Here is a 21,716-nt window from a genome sequence, read left to right as displayed (position 1 = left end):
AAAGTGTGGGGTGAGAATGCAAGGCCAAAGGATGAACCGGTATTAGTAGGCTTTTGCCCCCAAAAACCAACTTCCTATGATGGGGAAGGATGGAGTATGCATCTTTCTAGATCGATCGTGACACCAGTCCTCAGACTTGATCTGAGATACAGCCTGTTTGAGTGAGAGCATGCTGAACTTCAGTCCCCTGACTGAGCGGTTCAAAGACGCAGATCTAAAATAGGACGCAACCCTTCATCCTTCCTCGGAACGGTGAAGTACTGGCTGTAGTACCCGGACACCACTACGCCAGGAGGGACCACCTCGATGGCCTCCGTCCTCTGAGAGTGTCTACTTCTGTTCCATTACCAGAGCCTGCTCGGGGCCCACCAGGGTGAAAAAAGCCCCATTGAATTGAGGCAGAGGAGAACCGAACTGGATTCTGTGGCCTCTCACTACAGTGTGCAGGACCCACTGAGACATGTTTGGCAGTAGTTTTCACGCTGCTAAATAGTCTACTAAGGGAACCAGTCTCTCGAGACTGACCTCTGGTGTAATCACAGCTGCTGGCTCAGTGCCTTGATGCAGCGAACCAGCAGGGGGCAGCTGAACTAGCTGCTCAAAAGACCTCCGTGGAGGTCACGAGCCTCTAAGCACCGCTACGTTTCCGGGCAGTAACTGAGAGAAGCGCTCGCCGGAGACCGCTGCGCCCTGGAACACCGGCAGGGTTGGCAGATCGATCTCCTGAGGGCACTGAGGAGAGACGGGCACCGTGTAATGCGGTGTACACCGCTCTTCCCCAGAGGGGCCTGCCCTCCGAGGTCCTGAGCCACAGCATCAGGACTCTCATAGCTGAAGTCTCCTATTAAAAATGACGGTCCTCAGACCCGCGTCATCTGCTAGGAAGACACCATGTAATGCGGAGTACACCGCTCTTAGTCCTAGCCCTTAGGCATCAGGATGTTACGACGAAGACTATCCAACGAAAAAGACGTACCGCAGAACCGTTTTTCGCTAGAAGCCTTTGGCCTGGGAGCGCCACTCTGACTCTAGACTCTACGGAGTACGAGAAGTGACACCCCTAGAATGAGGAGCTTGAACACGATAGGTTGGGACTGCCCCGGCCAGCAGCCCCTGCTGACCGCCTCAACCTCCTCGGAGGAAGAGAGGTAAACGTGTTCTTACTCAAATATTTTATCTTGAGAGCTCCTGTATATCTAACTTCTCAAAGTGAGATAAATGTCATTATATTCCTCAGAATCAAATGCAATCAAACAATCAGACGAGTAAAGACGGTCTGGTGTGATACAATTCATATCGAAAACCGAAAGTGACATATCTAACTTCTCATAGTCAGATAAATACTGAATTTAATTCCTCAAAATTAAATGCAGCTAAACACCCAGACGAGTATATGGTCTGGTGTGGTAAGAGTCATTTCAAGAATCAAAAATTCTATATCTAACTTCTCATAGTCAGACAAATGCCTCATTTAATTCCTCATTATTAAATGGAGCCAAACAACCAAACGAGTAAAACATGGTCTGGTGTGGTAAGATTACATCAAAACTGAAAATGATGTAATACACGCGTTGCCTCGGCAGCGCGCGAGCCGCTTAGTCACACAAACAATATTAATCTCCTCGGAAATAAATAGCTGCAGCAACGAGTTCACAGTCCGAGGGGGAAGAAACCGCTTTTTCTTTTTAGCGCGGGCTTCCGAGCCTCGAAAACGAGCTCTAGATTTTCTTAGGACCGGAATCGCAAGATTACAAGCAAGGACACACTCCTCGGAGCGTGCCCGGCAAGAGCGGAGAAACACAATCAGCCCCCTTATTTTTTACGAGAGCCGACCATGCGAGCAACGCTCCTCATTAATGCTGCTCGTTATAACATTAGGCATAATATGCTTGTGTAACTGATGTTTGTGCAACTGATCTTTATGCAACTGCGAGCTCATCGACACTGTCCGTGTCAATCTCCTCGGAGAAAGACAGGCGGAGTGTCGCGCCGTCTCTTTGCAGGGGGAAGGACCGCAACACGGGCTTCCGAAACCCCGAGAGTGGGCGCCGCGAAAGCGAACCCCGCGAGCACAGCCACTCCTCCGCCTCGGCGAAAGCAGGACCGGCACCGCGAGAAACGCTAGTGAAGACTCCCTCCTCGAAGAGAGCCTTCTGAGAGTGAAACAAAGCAGTAACAGACGGTCGCATCGCGGGCCGTCATCTCCCTTTTTCCGAGAGCTGATTCTGCGTGCTTCGCTCTCAAGCAGACAACACACTGCGTGTGTCCCTACCCCAAATATTTTTTCTCTCTAGGGCAGGGAAACACACAGCCTGAACGCTGCCTGCTTTAGCCCAAAAAACTTCCTTGACTGAAGTTTGAAATAATGGAGCTTATCAATGAACAAACAACACTAAATAAGACTCACAAACAAATAGCGACTGACACACACACAGAGCTTCGCTGAATGACAAAAAGCTGATGCTCGCTACAACTCACGTGCTTTTATAGCTTCCTGGTCGCTACGTCACCCGCCTATGACATCTCGCCCATTCATGGGACTGATTACACATGTTATTCAGAGCCGGTCACGCTGAAGGGCGTTCCCATAGCGTTTTCGGACGCAGCTCGAGTTCCTGAAGGGGAACTAGAAGCGTACTGAGTGCCATGACAATGGCAGAGTTAAAGATGGATCTGATTTGACATTTCATTTCTACAAAATTGAAGCAGCCCTAAAACTATTGCTTCACTGCCTTGCCAACACTAGTATTTCCTTCTAGAAATTCACCATTTTAGCCCTTTTTAATTGAATCCCCCCCACCCCCACCCAAAAAACATAATATGTTTAAACCAACTCTTAAAATAATACATGATGCTGACTGATCAATTAAAACACATTTTTGTGTTGCCCAAATGACTCAAATGGTACAGTTTGCTTCAGAGCTCTTTTAGAAAGTTAGATTATTTTTGCCAGAAGTGTATGACTTTAATTAAAAGTTAAAAATGATGGTTAAGTTGCAAAAGTGATTTTCATGAGCTTATGCTGTGCCAAGAGTCACCATCTTTCAAAATTAAGACTCTTTAATAAGACACTTTGCAAAATTTGATAAGCTGCAGATCCATAGCTATTAAACTGATACTACTAAAGACTGTAATACAGCTTTAGATCAACGTTCAGCGATTAAACCTTAGGCGAAAAAAAAAAAAAAAGCGCTGTACAGTTTGATTGCACTGTAATTATTCTGAGGATTCAGCAAAAGTAGTGACTGCAAATGAATGCTGATCAAAATATTTCATCTTTTTACGCGGACACACTTGCCACAAAAAGCAGCCTCGACCGACGTTAACCTTCTCTGTGGTAAGCATTCTGAATCATAAATAAACTCACTTAACATGCATAATTTATGATAAATTATCACTGTACAGCTAAGCTAATGAAATGAAGGCTTTTATCATCTATTACTCTTGCTTTTACCTTTTCTCTCCCTTGTACCACTCAAAGACTGGAGAGGGGACTGCTGCTGCCTCACATCTCAGCAGGGCAATCTGACCGGGTCGGACCCCATGACTTCTCATCTCATGGATTGCTGGAGGAACTACAGAAAGAAAATAAAAACCATCGTGACTTAGGGGAAGAGCGGACACACACAATAAGAAAACTCATATATAAACTAACCCATCGAGCTGGAAAAAGTTTTCATTTACAGTGGTGTGAAAGAGGCAGAAATAAATTAGCAACAAGATTCAGAGTGGTCAACGCGTGTAAATCTTATGGGTGCAATGCTGAGAAATACGTTGGAGAAATGTAATGAACTGCTCAGTGATAAATTCTTTAACGGCCGTTCAAAGGCTGGGGAGCTGAGGAAGGTTCTCTGAATATGTGCATGTAAAATGAGGGCCCTTTCATGTTCACAAATGCAGTGTAAATCTCTCTAGTGGTGTCAGAGAGAGAGCTTTAACAACAGGGTGAATTTTTATTTTCCAGCTAGTCAAGAGGCAACAATCCTCTCTCAATAGAAAAGAGAAATGTTCATCATACATAAATCTTCATTGTATATTATTTCTTATAGCAGGAGTAAACAGAGTAAGCTACTAGAATGGCGTGTGTTCAAATATAAAATGACATATAGAAAAAGGCTATGAAAGAAATAACACCATACTTAATATACACACAAATAAAGCAGACCTGTACAGAATACTAAGTTGAACACAATATAAAAAAATCTGAAAATAACTCCCTTCAAGCAGGTGATCCACTTATGTCTTTCTAGCTAGCGATAAATTACTTGCTATGTCTGAATTTGAGTGGGGGACATTTATATTCCAGGCAACTCGTTCTTTGAAAATCACCTGCAAGTTATTGAGGTCTGTGTTCAGACAATTTTTTCCTGATTGCATTTTTGACATTCTCTTCTATAACCCCACAGTTGAAGGTATGAAGTTCTCCAGGCCTTCACTGTAATAAGTTTCATGTTATCTGAGGGTCGAAAATGCATTTCCACTATTGTGGTGAGAACAGTAACAGGGGATTTTTAAGAATGATGTTCTCAGACTTTGGGCTCCATAGTTACGTCATGTAGATATGTTACATAATTTAACAAATGTGAAGGCATGAGCTTAATCACACTTTACACGGAAGTGAGAGTTTCTCTCATTTCACGTATCAGGAAAACTAATTTGCAGCATTTGCAAATCAAAGCATATAACAGTAAGTGTGAGGAAAAAAATATCACTATTTTTCTAGTTAAGTGACTCAATGTGAGGGAGAAACATTATAACATTTAGAAGAAAAGAAAAAAAGAGTTTACAGTATTTTTGCTATGGATTACAGTTTGCATGTCAGATACCAATCACTTGAATTAAATAATTATCTTTACTAAAGAAATTTCCATGACTCTTTTTACTCCTAGAAATCAAAATGTTACAATGTTTTTCCAAGACTGTGAAAACCGTGTATAAAGGATATGGATATCCATCATTGTAATCACTGTGCTGAGAAATTTTGTTTTGTGATATTGTGCTGCTTATCATTTCTTCTCCTGGGAAGGTATGAAAATAGCAGTGTGACACATCAACGCAGCTTGAATGCAGAGTTTTGGCATATGTTGGAAGAGAAGTCTGCCTGATCCAAAAATGTGGCATAGAATGAATCTTGTGCTTTGGCTGGATCATGCATTTACAGTACAGGCATCAGCCCATGAAAATGCCTAGGGAGCATTACATAACCTGAGCATCACAGAAGCAGGCTAGCATAAGATTTAAGGATAACATAAAATAAGAGATTAAAGGAACACATTGCTGATGACAAAGGCGAGGACAAATGACTGCTGATCCTATAATATATGGGTGCAGAAAGGACAAGGCTGAGAGTGCAGAGAATTTAAAATCAAAGTGAACTGCTGTTCGCAATCCATTTTACTTCAGTAATCTGACGAATGTCAGTGAGTATGAGTGAAACATGAGAAAAGAGGAAGGGTGGGGTTAGATTGTGAAAGTGGGCACATGATATAGAGTTTGCTAAAACAATGCCTAAATAGTTATTTGGTAATTGGTTAATGTTGTTACAATTACAACAAATTGGAAACATTACTTATTTTTAATGTTGAAAACAGTGCTGCTTCATATTTTTGTGGAAACCATGACCCCCTTCCCAGACTTCATTAAATGATATAACATTGCAGGCCTAAATGTCTTTATTTTCACCTCTGATCAATTTAATGCATTCTTACTGATTAAAATTAGTATAAATTTTTATTAACTTTAGTTTTACCTCAAACTTTTGAATATCAGGACTAACAAAAAAACTTTTTTTTTTCGAAATTGATAATAATAAGAAATGTTTATTGAGCACCAAATCAGCATCATGTGACACTGAAGACTTGAGTAACAATTGCTGAAAATTCAGCTTTGCCACTACAGGAATAAATATTTTTTTATGTATATACAGTAGTCAACATTTGAAGTGGCTCAAAACCTTTAATTAAAATTGTCCTAAAAACTAAAACCAAAATGTGTTCTAGTCTTAAGACAACTTTGATTAATATTTTTGATCCATTTTCAAATGTTGACTACTGTATACATACATTATATATATATTTAAATAGAAAACAGCTTAGTTTACAATATAATAATATTGTACTATATATATATATATATATTACTGTATTTTCATGAAATAAATGCAGCCTTGCATAAGACATTTCTTTGAAAAGCATTAAAAAAACATAATTATTCCAAACTTTTGATCGGTTGTGTATGTATAGTATGAATTTATGTATTAAACATAACGAGAAGTATAAATAAAAAAAATAAATAAATAAAAATAAAGTAAATATTTTATTAAAATATTATAATAATATAATATATTTTGATTCTTGACTAAAGGACACAGGAAACACAGGATCCACACACCATAACATATTTATGCATGATAATGGGATTCAATTATACACGGATCCCCATGCTGATGATTCAGATAAGTCAATACATTCTTCATTTACAATCATGCTCTATAATTTGACATCAGGCGTCAAAAGAAATTTAAAATACATGCAAACACATATTTGGAACTGTCAGTTTCTGCAGAGAAAAAAGATTTTGGAAATTCAAATCAGGCATCAGGTGATATGAAAGCGTCTGGATTTGTGATGCCAAGTTCAGCCTTTAACAGAAAACTGAATCTCTAGCCCTGTTCACTTCAAACATTTGCCACACTATCTGACATTTCAGTTGGAATGCAGTTGAAATATTTCACACCTTCTCTGGCCCGTTAATCAGTGTGAGCTTGCTTTAAATGGATTTGGATGCTATAATACGGCATTCAGAAGCAGAACCAGAAAATTCTCTGCATATAGAGCCAATGTGAGAGAATCCAAGTGTGCATTTACTAGAAGCATCTATGCATCTGTTATATGTGTGTATATGCTTCAAATCTGCAAAAACACCTCCATATTGGAGGTTACACAAGTGGATTTTAAGTTAATTCAGCTTATGTGTTTTGCACATTTAAAAACAAGAGATTTGAGAGTGGCTGAAATCTGCTGAGGGTGAGATATGGTATGTATCTGTCTGTGTCATTCATCACTGAGATTTGTGCTGTATTGTAAGCTATTGGCATGCCTTGGCAGGCTGCCTAATAGCACAAGAGAAGCTGGCTCTGATATATATCCACACAGCTAACTTCTATCTAACAAACCACTGCATCTGTCCTCACTGAGGGATGATCCAGTTCATTATAAAGCTGCATTAGCAAGAACTACCAAGGGACGAAAACAAAGTATTAGCCACAACTGCAACCACAACTTTTCATATTAATTAAAATCGTTTGAGCACATATACTGCAGTGATAAAGGGTCCAGAGGGAGAGAATTCATGCAAGTCATCCAATTTCAAACATCAAAATATATTTTAAAGCAGAACAGAAGTCAATGTATCAGCTAGTTTTTGAATACATCTTTTAAAAAAATATAGTTTGGCAATAAAATAAAATAAAATAAAATAAAATAAAATAAAATAAAATAAAATAAAATAAAATAAAATAAAATAAAATAAAATAAAATAAAATAAAATAAAATAAAATAAAATAAAATAAAGCTTAAATTCTGAACTGATGGCAAAAATTCTGATTTTGAACATAAAACATTTTCAGTTTTCATAACAAGAACCAGCACAGCATACACAACAAAACCATTCACAAAGTGCAGTTTATAATAAATAGAGAAGACAATTCTTCAAACATTAAATCAAAAATTAACAAAAAAATTAAAAAATGATGAAAAAATATTCTCACTCATATTGTTCCACACCTGTATGACTTTCTTTCCTCTGCAGAACAAAAAAGATGATATTTTGACGAACAATTATCCATACCATAAAAAATCAACATGGCCCAATCATATTGTTTTGGACCCCACTGATGTTCATTATATGTCACAGGTTTGTAACAACATTAGGGTAAGTAAAAGATGACAGGATATTCATTTTCAGGTGAACTACACAGTTAGACATTTGTGTTATGAGAGCATAAGTCCTGATGTAATAATATGCACAATGGGTGAAGAAAAATCCCTATTAAACCCATATGCACAGCTTCTAAGATTCAATTAGATTAGTCTTTTAAGGAGTTCTCATTATAGCAATCACACAGCAGCATCGGCTAATGTAAAATCGTGGTGTAAAAACCATGAAAGCCCTACAATCCCAGTCATTTACAGGCTTCATAACAAAAGAGTGCAACTGTAAATCATTGGTGAGTTTCTAAGCTCGTACCAGATGGGAGGGTCTGAAAATAGCAAAGTTGGCATGAAAAATGGATGCTGCGGGGCTTACTGTTTGACAAATTTGCCAGTTGCGGCTTGATCACAAACGCAAATTAAAATGACAAGGCAGAGATTATGTTTTAGAATACCTGTGAATACAGCACCTTGCAAATTGGTGAATACGTCGATATATGCCAGACAAGGTTCCCAAGGGTTCAGTGACTTTGTGATTCATTTTTTATGCAAAGATTTGACACATACAGAAACACAGCTGGACTAATTCATAATAGACTGCTATTGAATGATATTTTTATTGTTGGTATAAACCTAGGCTTGGTATAACTTGATCTTTCAAGGGGGAAAAAATTGAATAAGAGCACCAGTTGAACTGAACTGAAACTGCATTCTAATCCAGTTTATTATTTTTCCTCTTAATAAGTTTCATAACATCACAGCATGTCTGAATTTAAAGCTCACTGATATTGGTGTCGGGTGGATGTACAGAATGACTAACTGGCACATCTCCAAACCAACAATAATTAATTTATCACATGACGCTTTGGAGGAAGGGATGATTATATAGTCTTGCACCTTTATCCTCCCAACAAGTATAACATGTTATTTTAATTACAAGATCAATTAATAACCCACCTCTTCAGCCAGAGGCTAAAATGAGTCTTCTTCACAATTAAGGAATGGACTCATCAGTCCATGACTTATCAGCTTATAAACAGAGAGACTGCTTCAGTTGCTGTCTCCACCTCATTGTCCTATTCTGTTCACCAGCACTGGGTTTAGCAGCCAAGATTTATTAATTCGTTAAGTTTTCCATTTAAAATTCAAGAATAACATCATGTTCTTTCTCTAACACATCCAATCCTTATAAATAACACTCATGCTAAGGGAACCAGGGGTTTTGTATGTCCCACAGAGAATATGCACTGTAGGGAAAAGTATTGAGTTGAATGAAAACATTAACCACAGTGTCACAAATCTATGAAAATAGACAAATTGGCTTTTAGTCTATTATGCTGAAGAATAGGAGCCATATTGTACTGTGCAGTGAAGATGGGCACTCAAGACAAGCTGTTATTTGTCTGTGAAGTCTTATCAAAGGGGCATAATTCATAGAGTCATCTATGGAAATGCATTATGGTCTTCAGTTATTATGTGCGTCAGAGGAACATAGTTTGCAGTTTTGGGGGGCGAGTTGTTCAGTCATTGAGGCCTTTCATTACTTTTAATTTCTTGTTTCAAAACCGACATTTACATCACAGCAAACTGTGAAGGACAATGCAATATGTGTATCTAGTGCATGTCAGAACAACATTAAAGATAGACCTTTAGTTTGTGGCTATTGAGAACTACACAGGAAAAAAATGAAATATGCAGAAACATTTTTTTTTTACACATATTGTTTTTTACACAGAAATTGCAAAGAAAAAAAAACAAGTAACACACTGAATTAACTAACCTCTTAACTAATATATATAAATATATATATATATATATATATATATATATATATATATATACATATATATATATTTTTTTTTAAATATATATTTAATTTATTTATTTATTTGTGTTTTGATTTTGTTTTTGACAAATATTTTGAAATATAAAATTGCCATAAAATCAATTTGTCAAACTAAGTTATGTTCCAAATTTGAAGTTGATATCACAAAAATGTAGTTTTGTTTTGTTATTTGATGTATTTCCCTGTCAGAAATTTATAACTTTCTGTCATAATATTACTTCTATCACAAAATAGTCAAATATGGATGAGATGAGACTTTTCCAATTATATGTGTTTTGTCCTTTCGAATGATATCCAATTTAGGATGATTGCTAAAATATGTGATATGGAAAATAGGCTTTAAAAAAAGATCATCAAGGTTAAATGTGAAATTTTAAAGTAGAATTATATATATTTTTTTTGTAACATACTCTAATAATCTGTTTTATTTACAACTTTAAAACATTTTTTTTACAGTATAAGCAGTACATTATACAAATGAAATAAAAAAATGTAAATACCGTAGATAATTTTACACAAATTTTGTGTTTTTGTGCTTATTATAGTGTTGTACCGTTCGCTTAGCAATAGCAACTATATTGAAATCAATTGCTACCTATGTAGGCAGCAGGCAGCAAAGCAGTTCAGTGGGTTTTGGAACAAAGGTAATGTCATTCATTGATTTCAAAAGCATATTGTAAGCGCTGGACAACTGTTGAGATTGACTTCTTCTGGCTAGTTTTTATGCTAGGTTTCTACTGAAGTAAAATGACACTGAATGCCATCCAAAGGACTCCCCCATATCCTTCTTATCCTGTCTTGCAGACAAAGAGGCCCTTTCTTTGCTTTACAACGTTCAGGAATTTTCACATATATGCATTTGCCATTTCTTGACTGGGAAACCTTCCACAATTTCAGTCACACTTCAAATCATACAGAAATGATGGGTCACTATTGGACTGTGCCAAGTAACAGTGCATTTCTTCTCTGATAAATCTCAATGTTCCATAAAATTGGGCATTGCTTTTAACATATGCTTCGTTGGCTGCAATGTACTGCATAACCCAATGAATACAGCTGTACAAGTTGAAAATTCTTTCAGTGATATGAATATGTCAAATCATAAATGCATATGTCCGTGTATGGATATAATCATTAGAGTAAAATGTCAAGCCGCTAACAGCATAAAGTCTTTAATTGCATTTACAAATACCACAAATAAGGTGAAAACAAATCAGGACAACCCTGATTACGCCTTGACTTTTTAAATATACAGTGTTCAGGCAATACTAGCTGTAAAAGTGAGAAAAAAGCACAGAGAATGGAAATTACAATGTAATATATACAACTGCATTATGCTAATATATAAACCAAAACCAAAACCAAAAGAAAGAGAATAAATCAAAATCAAGTGCAGTGTTGTTTTAGTATCAAGGTACAGTTTTAATTAATATTTTGAATTAGATTTTATTTTTATATTTTCCATTTTCATTTTAGTTAACATTTTAGTAATTTTAATTATTTTTTTTAAATTTTTTATTATTTTGTTTATTTGTATTTTATTACATTACTTTTTTATTTTAGTTTTGTTTTATTTATTTCATGTACACCGTTAATTTAAATAAAAATGAGAAATGTTGTTTTGTAAACTAGCTGAAATAATATTAAATTTTTAAAATATATTTTATTGCAGTTAACATTTATTTTAATGTTAAATAACTTTTTTTATGGTTTTAGGTAAATACAATAACTAAAATCCCTATGTGAAGTCACCTCATTGCATACTTACTATGGTCAAATCCCCAAGCATTCAGTGAGTGACTGAAATTTGTTTTGGACATTTGAAAGGCACGTTCAGTTGTCTTCAGTGAGTGAAAAGCAGGCTCAATTGGATTAAGTAAGGGAATGACTTGGTTGGTCAAGACTATTCATCTACTGGGCTCTGAAAAACTCCTTGGTTGCATTAGCAGCATTCATCTTCATTACAGCTCACATTACATTAATAAGCAATCACATCACTAAAGTCAAGGGAGACAGAATTAGCCGTACATGCCTGGGGCATAGCACAGAGCCATGTCTCACAAATAGGCTGCTATGCTTTGGATCACAAGCACTTCTATTTTCTGTGTTCTCTGTTTTTCAAACAGGTGATTTGGACATACCGGCTTTGCCTCTGATCAGTTTATCCTGCTTCTCGGCTTAATGACAACATGCTTTATCAGAACTGACATGTCTTTGGTCCTCATGTTGAGAAACTCCATCAACAGACTCGAAATGCAAATGCCTTAAATTAACTCACGACTTTCTGACAGCTTTCTTGTGCAACAAACAAACAAAATAATGCAACAAAACACACTTGGCCAAAAACAACTGGCTGAACAGCCAATTTAAAATGGAAAGGATGTATGAAAAAGCGACATTGATTGCAACATTGTTAACAGATTGTTTAAATAACCTCAAATTAAAGTTTAAGCTGCACTATAACCTCTTAGTCATTGACTATGTTTACACAGTGTGCAGAAGTGGTCTCTTGGCCTCATTAGGACAACAACATGAAACCTCCATGTAAACACATCAATTTAAGACATGGACAATTACAAGTTCTGCCACATTACTGAAAATATATAACCTATAGACTTTTGCTGTTTTGCAGGTTACTGTATTTCATGCAATCACAATGGGGTATTGGGGTATCGGTCGGACGAGACCGATCCAAATCCAATATTGTGCATATACTATTGTGTTATTGTTAAGCCCCACAAAAGGCACAAAAGCATTATAAAGCACCATAAAGTTTCTTTGCACTATATTTCAAGTGTTCTGAGACTGTTCCATAGTTTAATGTGAGGTACAGATGAATATTTAAAAATTCAAGTTCACGTAAAGTGCGGCTGTCAGTCATCCTCCATTCAGCATTCAAACTGCACACCGTGTTCGGTACGACAGTCAAGACGATGAAACTCTCTCTAGGACGATACAATATTCCTATTATTATACTTGATCTGTAGATAAACATCAGTGGTTTTGCATAAAATGAATTTATCTTTCTGTAGTTTAGTGCTAATTCTAAATCATGTTACGTCTTACCGGGTGTCTGTTAGATCACTACACTGGAGTAGAGAGCACTATGACTTGTTCTTCATGCGCACAGTAAATGAAATTTAAAACTGTTAAAAGAAAATGCTCAATAAACTATCGCTCAGATATAATACACTATGCAGGCATCAATGTCTCTTCCCTTTGTGCTTTGAACTTTTCTATACTGAGCGCTGCACGCTGTGACTCCATGTTGCTTCAAGTGCATCATTCTGCACACGGGATGTGCAGTAAGTGCTTTGTGCCACTCTGGATTGGAGTCTTTCATGTTATAATACTTTTGTACAAAGAAAGATTGTTAATAGCCTTTCTTGTTCTGTCTTATCTATCTTATGTTGCTGCCTCATTACTGTGCTATAAATGTAAACGAAATGTATTTAATTTATTGCATATATTTATATATAATTATTAGTGGTGGGCCGTTATCGCCGTTAACGTGCTGCGTTAACGTGAGACTGTTATCGGGCGATAAAAAAAATATCGCCGTTAATCTATTCTCAAAGTTCGGTTGGGAGCTGGGTCTATACTACGCAAGCTATGATGACTTTCACCGTGATAGTTTAGCCCAGATGTATACCTAGACGAATTGCACTGTAGGAGGTAAGAACGAGTCTTCGAACCTGTGTGTATGCCTACTGTGAAATTACCAAACTTCCCAAAAAAACCCCGACAAGACTCCCGCCTGTTTCACACATACTCCGTCTGCAGTGCAGTCCGTCTGCGTTACGTGTGTGCTGCAGAAGCAGCACGGACTCATTGTGCTTTCACACAGGACGCGTTTGCAGTCCGCTACTGATCCGCGGCTGTTTAGTCCACAAACACAACGTTTGTTCTATATTTCAAACCATGTTTAAAAAAAAAAAAAATGACTCTTATCACAGACCAGTAACAATGTTTCATAATCATAGACATTAGTTTAAACTTAATAAATATAAACAACATATTTTTCATGCATTTGACTTCTAGGTTTGTATAATAAGCTGCTCAAGCAAGCGGCAAAACATTTAAACACAACAATTAGCCTACTTTTCTTGTTGGGATATCACAAATATTTAAAATTAAAGCACCGCGTGACAGAAACAGTCGACTCTCGTGCCTTTTGCATTTAAATCTTTATTACAAGCAATCGCACGGTTCTTAACGAACTTTGTTTTTCTGCTTCCATAAAAGTGCATAGGCCTACATCATGTTGCCTCGTTTATCTAAAGGTGCTCTTTTTCTTGTTTTAAGCCTAGCCAAAAACCCATGTGTTGCGTGTGAAACACAGTAGGCTTTAATTAGTATACATTTATTGTGAAATTACTGCATTTCCGTGTCAATCCATGTTAATTTTTACTGCGAACAATGCGCTGTCATTTTAATTCAGCGCATGCAGCACAGCAAAAATAGACTCGGTACGTAAACGTTCGCTGCACTGCTGCAGACGCACTGCTCCTGGAACGCACTGATGGACCGCAACCACGTGAACGCTGGAATCCGTTAACATGGGTGCGTAAAAAAATAAAAAATAAAAAAATGCAACGCATATGCACTGCAGACGGAGTATGTGTGAAACAGGCGTAAGGTTGTTTGCACCTTGTGCAATGCGGAATTAGTTTACTGTAGGAGTTCCTCCAGTCTCAAGTACCACATAAACGCAAAGCATCCTGACCCTTAGCTAATGCGGAAGATGCCGGGCCAAGCAATGTAGCGCAGGGGAAGAGTCGTCGTCAAACTACTATGTTTGAGTGCAGCACAGCTCCTATCAGTACTAACAAGTACATCTTATTGAACATAATTTGAATGCCTTCGGCAGAATTCAAATGAGCCATTTTAATCTAGATTAATCTAGATTAATTCGAAGATTACAGTGAGATTCATCTAGATTAAAAAAATTAATCTATGCCCACCACTAATAATTATATTTACTTGTTTTTCATGAATGTACATTACAATACAAAGAGCAATGTGTAACATTTTACCAGATTACACTTATTTACTTTTACCCCCCCCCACACACTAAATGTTTTTTTTTCCTTTGAATGTTTAAATTTTATAAAATTTTTGTGAACTCATAATTTTTGTAGAGTAACTTTTGCTGCTGAATCATCCACTAACCTAGTTTATAATAGTATTTTACTCATAGATTATGATTATATATTTTTTTAAATTTGCTATTTTTCTTTATATTTAGTAGAGTGTGTGTAATACACAAAAGAGTGATGATCAGGTCAACACACACTGAGGTATAGAAATGTAAACGGTGCTGGTAACGGATCGGTATCGGTATTGTCCGATACTCAGAACTTTTAGTATCGGATTGGCATCGGTTCTGAAAAAATGTTATCTAGCCACCCCTAATATATATATATAAGATGCTTATCAGACTAGGAAATTTAATGTATAGCATCATGTTTAAAATGTACAAAATAAAAACAAAAGTGCATTAAAAATATATGACCTGCAGCTCAAGATTAAACATCCATTAAAGATTAACATTTTACTAATCATTCATGCAGCTATTAGTACTGTGTTCGATACATTGATATGACAATGTATCATCACAGAGATTTGGTGATACGAGTATCAAAACAGCTGGCCGATATTGTGGCAAGTGTGCAGCAGTGGACCGTGCTTAATTTGAATACAAGAACAATGTTTAAAATTGAGTAGAGTGCAAGGTTTCTAAAAAATAATGAATAGAGCATAATATATAGGCTACAACGAGGTTTAATCTGGCCACAGAGGAACACAACTGGGTTGCCTGATATAAAAAGACGTAATCCCAAAAACAGAGCTTCCCACTTGCGCAATATGGATATATCTGCTAAGTGTGTTACTTATCTTTGTCAACCTGGCAACCCTGTGCACATGCTCTCTCTCCACTGGGGATAAAAGCTTGCTTTCTGAAAACACCGGCTAGCTTGCAGTTTAGCGATCTCCACTTCAATATTCTATTCTCTGAAAAGTGTAATTCATCAAGTGTTCATTTATGAGAGAGCGAGAGAGAGAGAGAGAGAGAGAGAGAGAGAGGCTGTGTATGTATGAATTACCAACGTTTTGCCACGTTTCCCTATTAACAGTGAAGCTGTGGCTTTAATTCCTTTAGAAACTGATGTTACCAGCTCCTTGTTGAGAAAGATAATGTAGCGATTAAGCTATTTAGTTGATAAAATTGCAGGGCAGCGCTAAAGTTTGTTCCTGAATGTCTGAGTGCAGCTGCAATGTAATCTGTGTGAGTGACTGAGCGTGTGCACGTTAGATACAGTGAAGACAGTGCATTAGTTTAGAACTCTTCTTATTTTTTAAACAGAGTGTGTTAATTTGTGCAATGATAACCTACCAGCAATGTAAATATGATTTATATATATATATATATATATATATATATGTATATATGTATATATGGAGAGAGATAGAGAGATAGAGAGATATATATATATATATATATATAGAGAGAGAGAGAGAGAGAGAGATAGAGAGATAGAGAGAGAGAGAGAGAGAGAGAGAGAGTGAGAGAGAGAGAGAGAGAGAGAGAGAGAGAGAGAGAGATTAATTGTGCTGAGATGAAATTCAGTGCAGTCCTGTATCGGGATACGTATAATATCGTGACTTTGCTGGTGATACACAGCAGCAGCTATAGAGCTTAAATCAACCTCTTATGCAACACAATAACACCAATCCCTCTCTGACTACTAATTCCTTTATAAACCACTGGGAGGTTTAAAAGAAGGTGAAATCTGAATGTAAACAGACTATGTCTTTCTTTGTAATTTGCAGAACAAAGTGGTTGTTCCAGGACACATTAGCTCAAAATGTGTCTTGACAAAATGACATATGAAGCAAAGGCATTACATTGCCGCTTCGAAGCTCAACCAATTGCATTTTGCATAAATATTCTAACATCTGTGAGCAACGTGACGTCCCCTAATCTGTCTTATTTATATATTTTTTTCCCTTAATGTCTTTAGAGGCAGTGCATGTATGAGAGTGGGACTTAAAACTTAACATCTGGTGGGAATTCCAACAGGAAAATAAAAAACGTTGTGGCATATAGTCATAACAGACAAGGCAAATTGAGCTTCATGACATCTAATTTCACATCAGAACAGTGTACATTTAAAATTCTGCAAAAACAAAGTCATGGTAAATTGTATAATTATATGCAGGACTGAGCAAAATGTAATTACTTTTCAATGTATGAGTTGAAAAAAAAAAAAAAAAAAAAAAAAAAAAATATATATATATATATATATATATATATATACTGTATTACTATATTAATATGAATATAATTATATAAATAATTTGTATGTATTATAATAATTTTTTGGGATTTTGTGTGCTAAAAAATTAATGGATAATGTCCTGGCAGAAAATAACAAGTACATTTTGTGTTAAAATGCGATGTTTAAAGAGCCACGCATGGAAATATTTAAATTTTTTTAAAGCATTCTCTATTCAACTCTTAATGCAGCACAACCACAGTAGGCCAAAGTATACTATTTTTTCATTTAATTTTCTCTAAATGTTTGATTTGGCTGGAACTGAGAACCAGGTCTGGGTAATGTTTACGAGAGGCCAAATTTCAGCATGTTAGGTATTAGCATGCTTACCCAGAGATACAATCGCTGCACACCAACCGGAACAATAACAACTTTTTTTTTTTGCATGAATGGAGGTTACATATGAAGGTTATAAACTGGAGGTCATAATGTGCATTTAAAGTGTTAACACTATTTCAGTTAGCTGACTGATCTACATGACTTTCATAGAATGCTGACAGAAGACTATCTTAGAACTCACTAGGGAACAAGTAGCAACAATAACAGTAAATGATTCAATGTGTTTGTCACACATGGGTCCATTGGGCTATTATTTAACACAGGTCAACAGTTCCAATAGCTACAAAGATTCTGCCATTGACCTGTAGGTATTCATTTAGAAATTATTATGGAATAAATACCTGAAAAGTGAAAAACGTCCTATTCACAGTCTTCTACAATTTATTTCAGAGATATACACAGCCGCAAAAAGGACTGCAGTAACTGCCGCAAGTCCTTGTGGCTTTAATAAAGTTACGACTTTCACATACATGCGCTAAATGCATTAAAACACATGCATAGAATTCGTTTTCATCAAATAAATTAGTTTATTTCAATTAGTGGCCATAATCTGCAATTAACCTGAAGGTCAGTTCTGCACATACCGAAAAGCTGTAATTATTTTCAAACCGGATTATTTTAATGTGAATTTAATTATGCTGATTACTCTTGAAATGTCAGAGTCGAGTCACACTATCTGCATTCGTGTAAGGCTAATAAAACTACAAATACAAAGAAAATGTTGTGGATGTCACATCATTAATAGTTCTGCCCATGCAAAATTTTACATGATTTTTACACGATTTTGTGAAAGAATTTATTTACAACTAGCCTGTTTGAAATTAATTAGCAACCCAAACTCAGACTAATACTACTTGGAAAAATGCAATGAAATCATAACCACCATATTATATTGGTAATATCCTGAAATACAGTACAAGATAAATGCAGGGAATTTTTTTGGACTGTCGAAGTGGTTGAATAAAATCCTATTAACTCTGCACATTTAACATCCAGCATTTCTTCAGGATTTCTCAAGGCAATGGGCACTGGCAGAGTAGACCCTTTTGCATCCTTCTCTCTTTTATTTTGGGGACATAATGGTGAGATAGCACTTCTCTTCTAAATCTAGCATTGACACCTCCATTCCCGCTAATTTTTCACCCAGCTGTAGTGGGTAAAAGTGCTTTGATTGATACATTTGGATTACGTCTATCCCTTTTCCTGCTCTACAACAGAATGTTGCGAAGGGAACAGGATCTCGTGTTACTGCTTCCATTAGATGTCACTGTAAATCACTGTGATTCAACCGGTTCCGGGTGGTCTATAATACCTGGAGAAAGCCATCCACTTGTGTAAATGCCATGTGATTAATCACTTCAGAGCCACAGGAAAATGTCATGACAATACTGATGGCACCACAAAGCACAGTCCCAAAAAGAAAAATAAATAAAATAACAAATACAAAATATTTTATATATATGTACATATATATATATATATATATATATATATATATATATATATATATATATATATATATATATATATAAATGGTTTACTCACTATATTGCAAATCTTCTGAAGCCATCTGACAGATTTGTATGACAAACAGATGGATATTTATGTTATTATTTGTTGAAAAATAAATAGAATAACAAACAAAAAATGATGTGACACTCATGACTGGAGTAATGATGCTGAAAATTCAGCTTTGTCATCACAGGAATAAATAACATTTTAAAATATATTTAAATAGAAAACTGTTATTTTTATAATACTTCACAATATTGCTGTTTTTTTCTATATTCATCAAATTATTTATATTCATCAAATAAATGTAGCCATATATATCATTTTGGATGTAATAATGCCAGTTCATTAGAATACAATGACTACATCTGAATGGCTGTCAGTGTAGAAAGATGCCCCCAGATAGACATCTACCCACAGGGCCTAACTGGGCCATGCTAACCAAACAAACCCTGACCCCTCGCTCCTCATCCAGCCTGATAAACTCAAACATATGTAGAATAGAGCAAAAATAGTGGCTATAAAATAAATGGATTGCTCATTGAAAATGGCCATTAAGCTGCAGAATTGCGGCCCAGCAGACTCAGCACTGAGCCGTTCTCAGCTTCACTCCTCATTAGAGAGTGTCAATACAATCGACGGGGAGGAGATGTGATATGACTTATGACTTCATCCTTGTCATCTAGCCATTCCCGCTCAAATCTTGACATTTCCAAGTGGTTATCTCCCCATAAGTCTGTGTTTACAGGATAGTAAAGGGAGCTGGCGTTTGATGGTCTGAAAGCCACATTTATTCTGGTGTGAGTGTTGGCCTATCGTATTTATGTGCTCTAGCTGTGCCGTGATTCAGCATATGGTATATACAGAGACAAAGAGATTAATGATCCCTGTGACCGCAGATGAGACAAAATGACTTGAAAGAGAAAAGAGGAGGAAGAGAAACTGTCAATTGTCCTTCCCCTTGTATTTGGTGGGAGGCAGATCCTCACTATGAGCATGATGGGTAAAGTCAGTATAATTCATTAATGCTTGGAGTGCTCATTACTGTCTCTTCACACTTTGAGAGACTCATTACCTGCATAATAGAAGACTCCATATAACACTGAGACCATTCCTCAATGAAAATTAATCATCCCATCCCAGACAAAAAAGGGAATTCTCTCGTTAAATATTAAGAAACTTCATGAATTTTATTTTAATTTCCACCCCAGCCTACCTTGGAGATAAAGAAGTAAGAGTTTTGTTTCAAAAGTGAGTAGCTTACGGAGGCTAAATTCGAAAGCAGCACTGCATGTATTCTTTGTGAAGACAACAATTCCAGAATGTACTGCAAATGAGCTGAAACTGAGTTCAAGATGGATGACAGAAATGTGGATTATAAATGATAAAATAATTTGTTATATAATTATATATAATTAGCATTATTTTAATACTTGATATATATACTTAAGATACTATTAAAGGATTTATTAATAATTTAAGTAATTTTTAGAAATCTTTATTTTGTTATATGTCCACATAGTCTTTATTAATTTTTATTTCAGTTTTAGATTAAGTTATTTTAGTACACCAAGTTAAAAAAATAACTAAATAAAAATGAGAAATGTTGGCAACCAGCATAAAACAGTTTTTTTTAAATATTTTATTTCCGTTAATGCTTTTTTTTTCCAAGTAACAAAAGTGTTTTTATTGGTTTTAGTTTCAGTTAACTATAATTACTATAATTATATTAATATAAATATAATGGTAAGACTTTATTTTAGGGAACAGTTTTCACAATTAATTAGTTGCTTATTAGCATGCATATTGGCTGTTTATTAGTACTTATAAAGCACATATTAATGCCTCATTCTGCATTACCATATTTTAGATACCTTAATCCTACCCCATACCTAAATTTATTAAGCAGCATATTATGAGTTTATTGAGGCAAAAGTCATAGTTAGTTAATAATGAGAATTGGTCCTTAAACTAAAGTATGACCAATATAATAATAAATAACATTACATTATTAATATTATAATTATATAATATATAATTACTCTTTAAAGTAATTATATAAAAATTCTTTATATTTAATTCAGTACGGATAAAATTATTCAATGTAATTTAAAACTGATTTTAACACATTTTATTAGCTTAGCAACATGCTAACACCACACTCTATTTAAATCACCTGCGAGGCAAGTTTCCTGTGTGCTTTCCAAGAAGACTGCTATTTATATGATGCATGGAGTTGCTGCCTATGTAGAGCTTTTCAAATCGGTCACTTCCAAAGTCCCATTTCAGTTAGAATGCAGTAGGCAGTTGACAGTCTCACTAGGTTATGGAACAGAGCTGGTATCTCCAGTAAGAGGGAAAAAATACTCAATGTCATTGTGCATGTGATTCTACACTGTCTGACAGTAAACAAGCAGAAACAAAAGAAGAAGTACAGTATATGGTACTCACAGTTGACTGTGACTTTCACGGTCTTGGTGTCGGGTGAAGCAATGTCGTTTTCAGCACCGCACTCATAGTCCCCTGCTTGATCTCGAGTGATGCCTGTGATATTTAAATACTCCCCACTTTCATACTTCCTGGCTGTGAACATAAGAAAATAAACAAGAACAATCCTTCAGAAACGTTCTTCTGCAGGCATGTATTAATTAATGGCTAAATGCTTAAAGGTACAAGCACCATTGAGTCTCAACAGCCAGGAAACGAAGCCCAAGTGCACCCAGAAAACTGAAAAAAGCTTTATTAAGG

The 21,716-nt window shown here is 36.0% G+C and overlaps 1 protein-coding gene across 3 annotated transcripts in view; it reads right to left on the bottom strand.

Moving 5' to 3' along the window:
• Window positions 1-21,716, bottom strand: part of LOC109053267 (neuronal growth regulator 1-like) — a 106,157-nt gene that overhangs the window by 44,671 nt on the left and 39,770 nt on the right. For all 3 annotated transcript variants that reach the window (XM_042758486.1, XM_042758489.1, XM_042758487.1), the window contains exons 4-5: window positions 21,420-21,551; window positions 3,455-3,575 (exon numbers count right to left, since the gene is read on the bottom strand). In XM_042758486.1, coding sequence (XP_042614420.1) covers window positions 3,455-3,575; window positions 21,420-21,551 — 253 coding nt within the window. The remainder of the gene's footprint in view (window positions 1-3,454; window positions 3,576-21,419; window positions 21,552-21,716) is intronic.

Source organism: Cyprinus carpio, chromosome A6, assembly GCF_018340385.1.
Source record: "Cyprinus carpio isolate SPL01 chromosome A6, ASM1834038v1, whole genome shotgun sequence".
Taxonomy (NCBI): domain Eukaryota; kingdom Metazoa; phylum Chordata; class Actinopteri; order Cypriniformes; family Cyprinidae; genus Cyprinus; species Cyprinus carpio.
The sequence above is the reverse complement of the archived record's forward strand: the minus strand, read 5'-3'. Positions and strand labels throughout refer to the sequence as shown.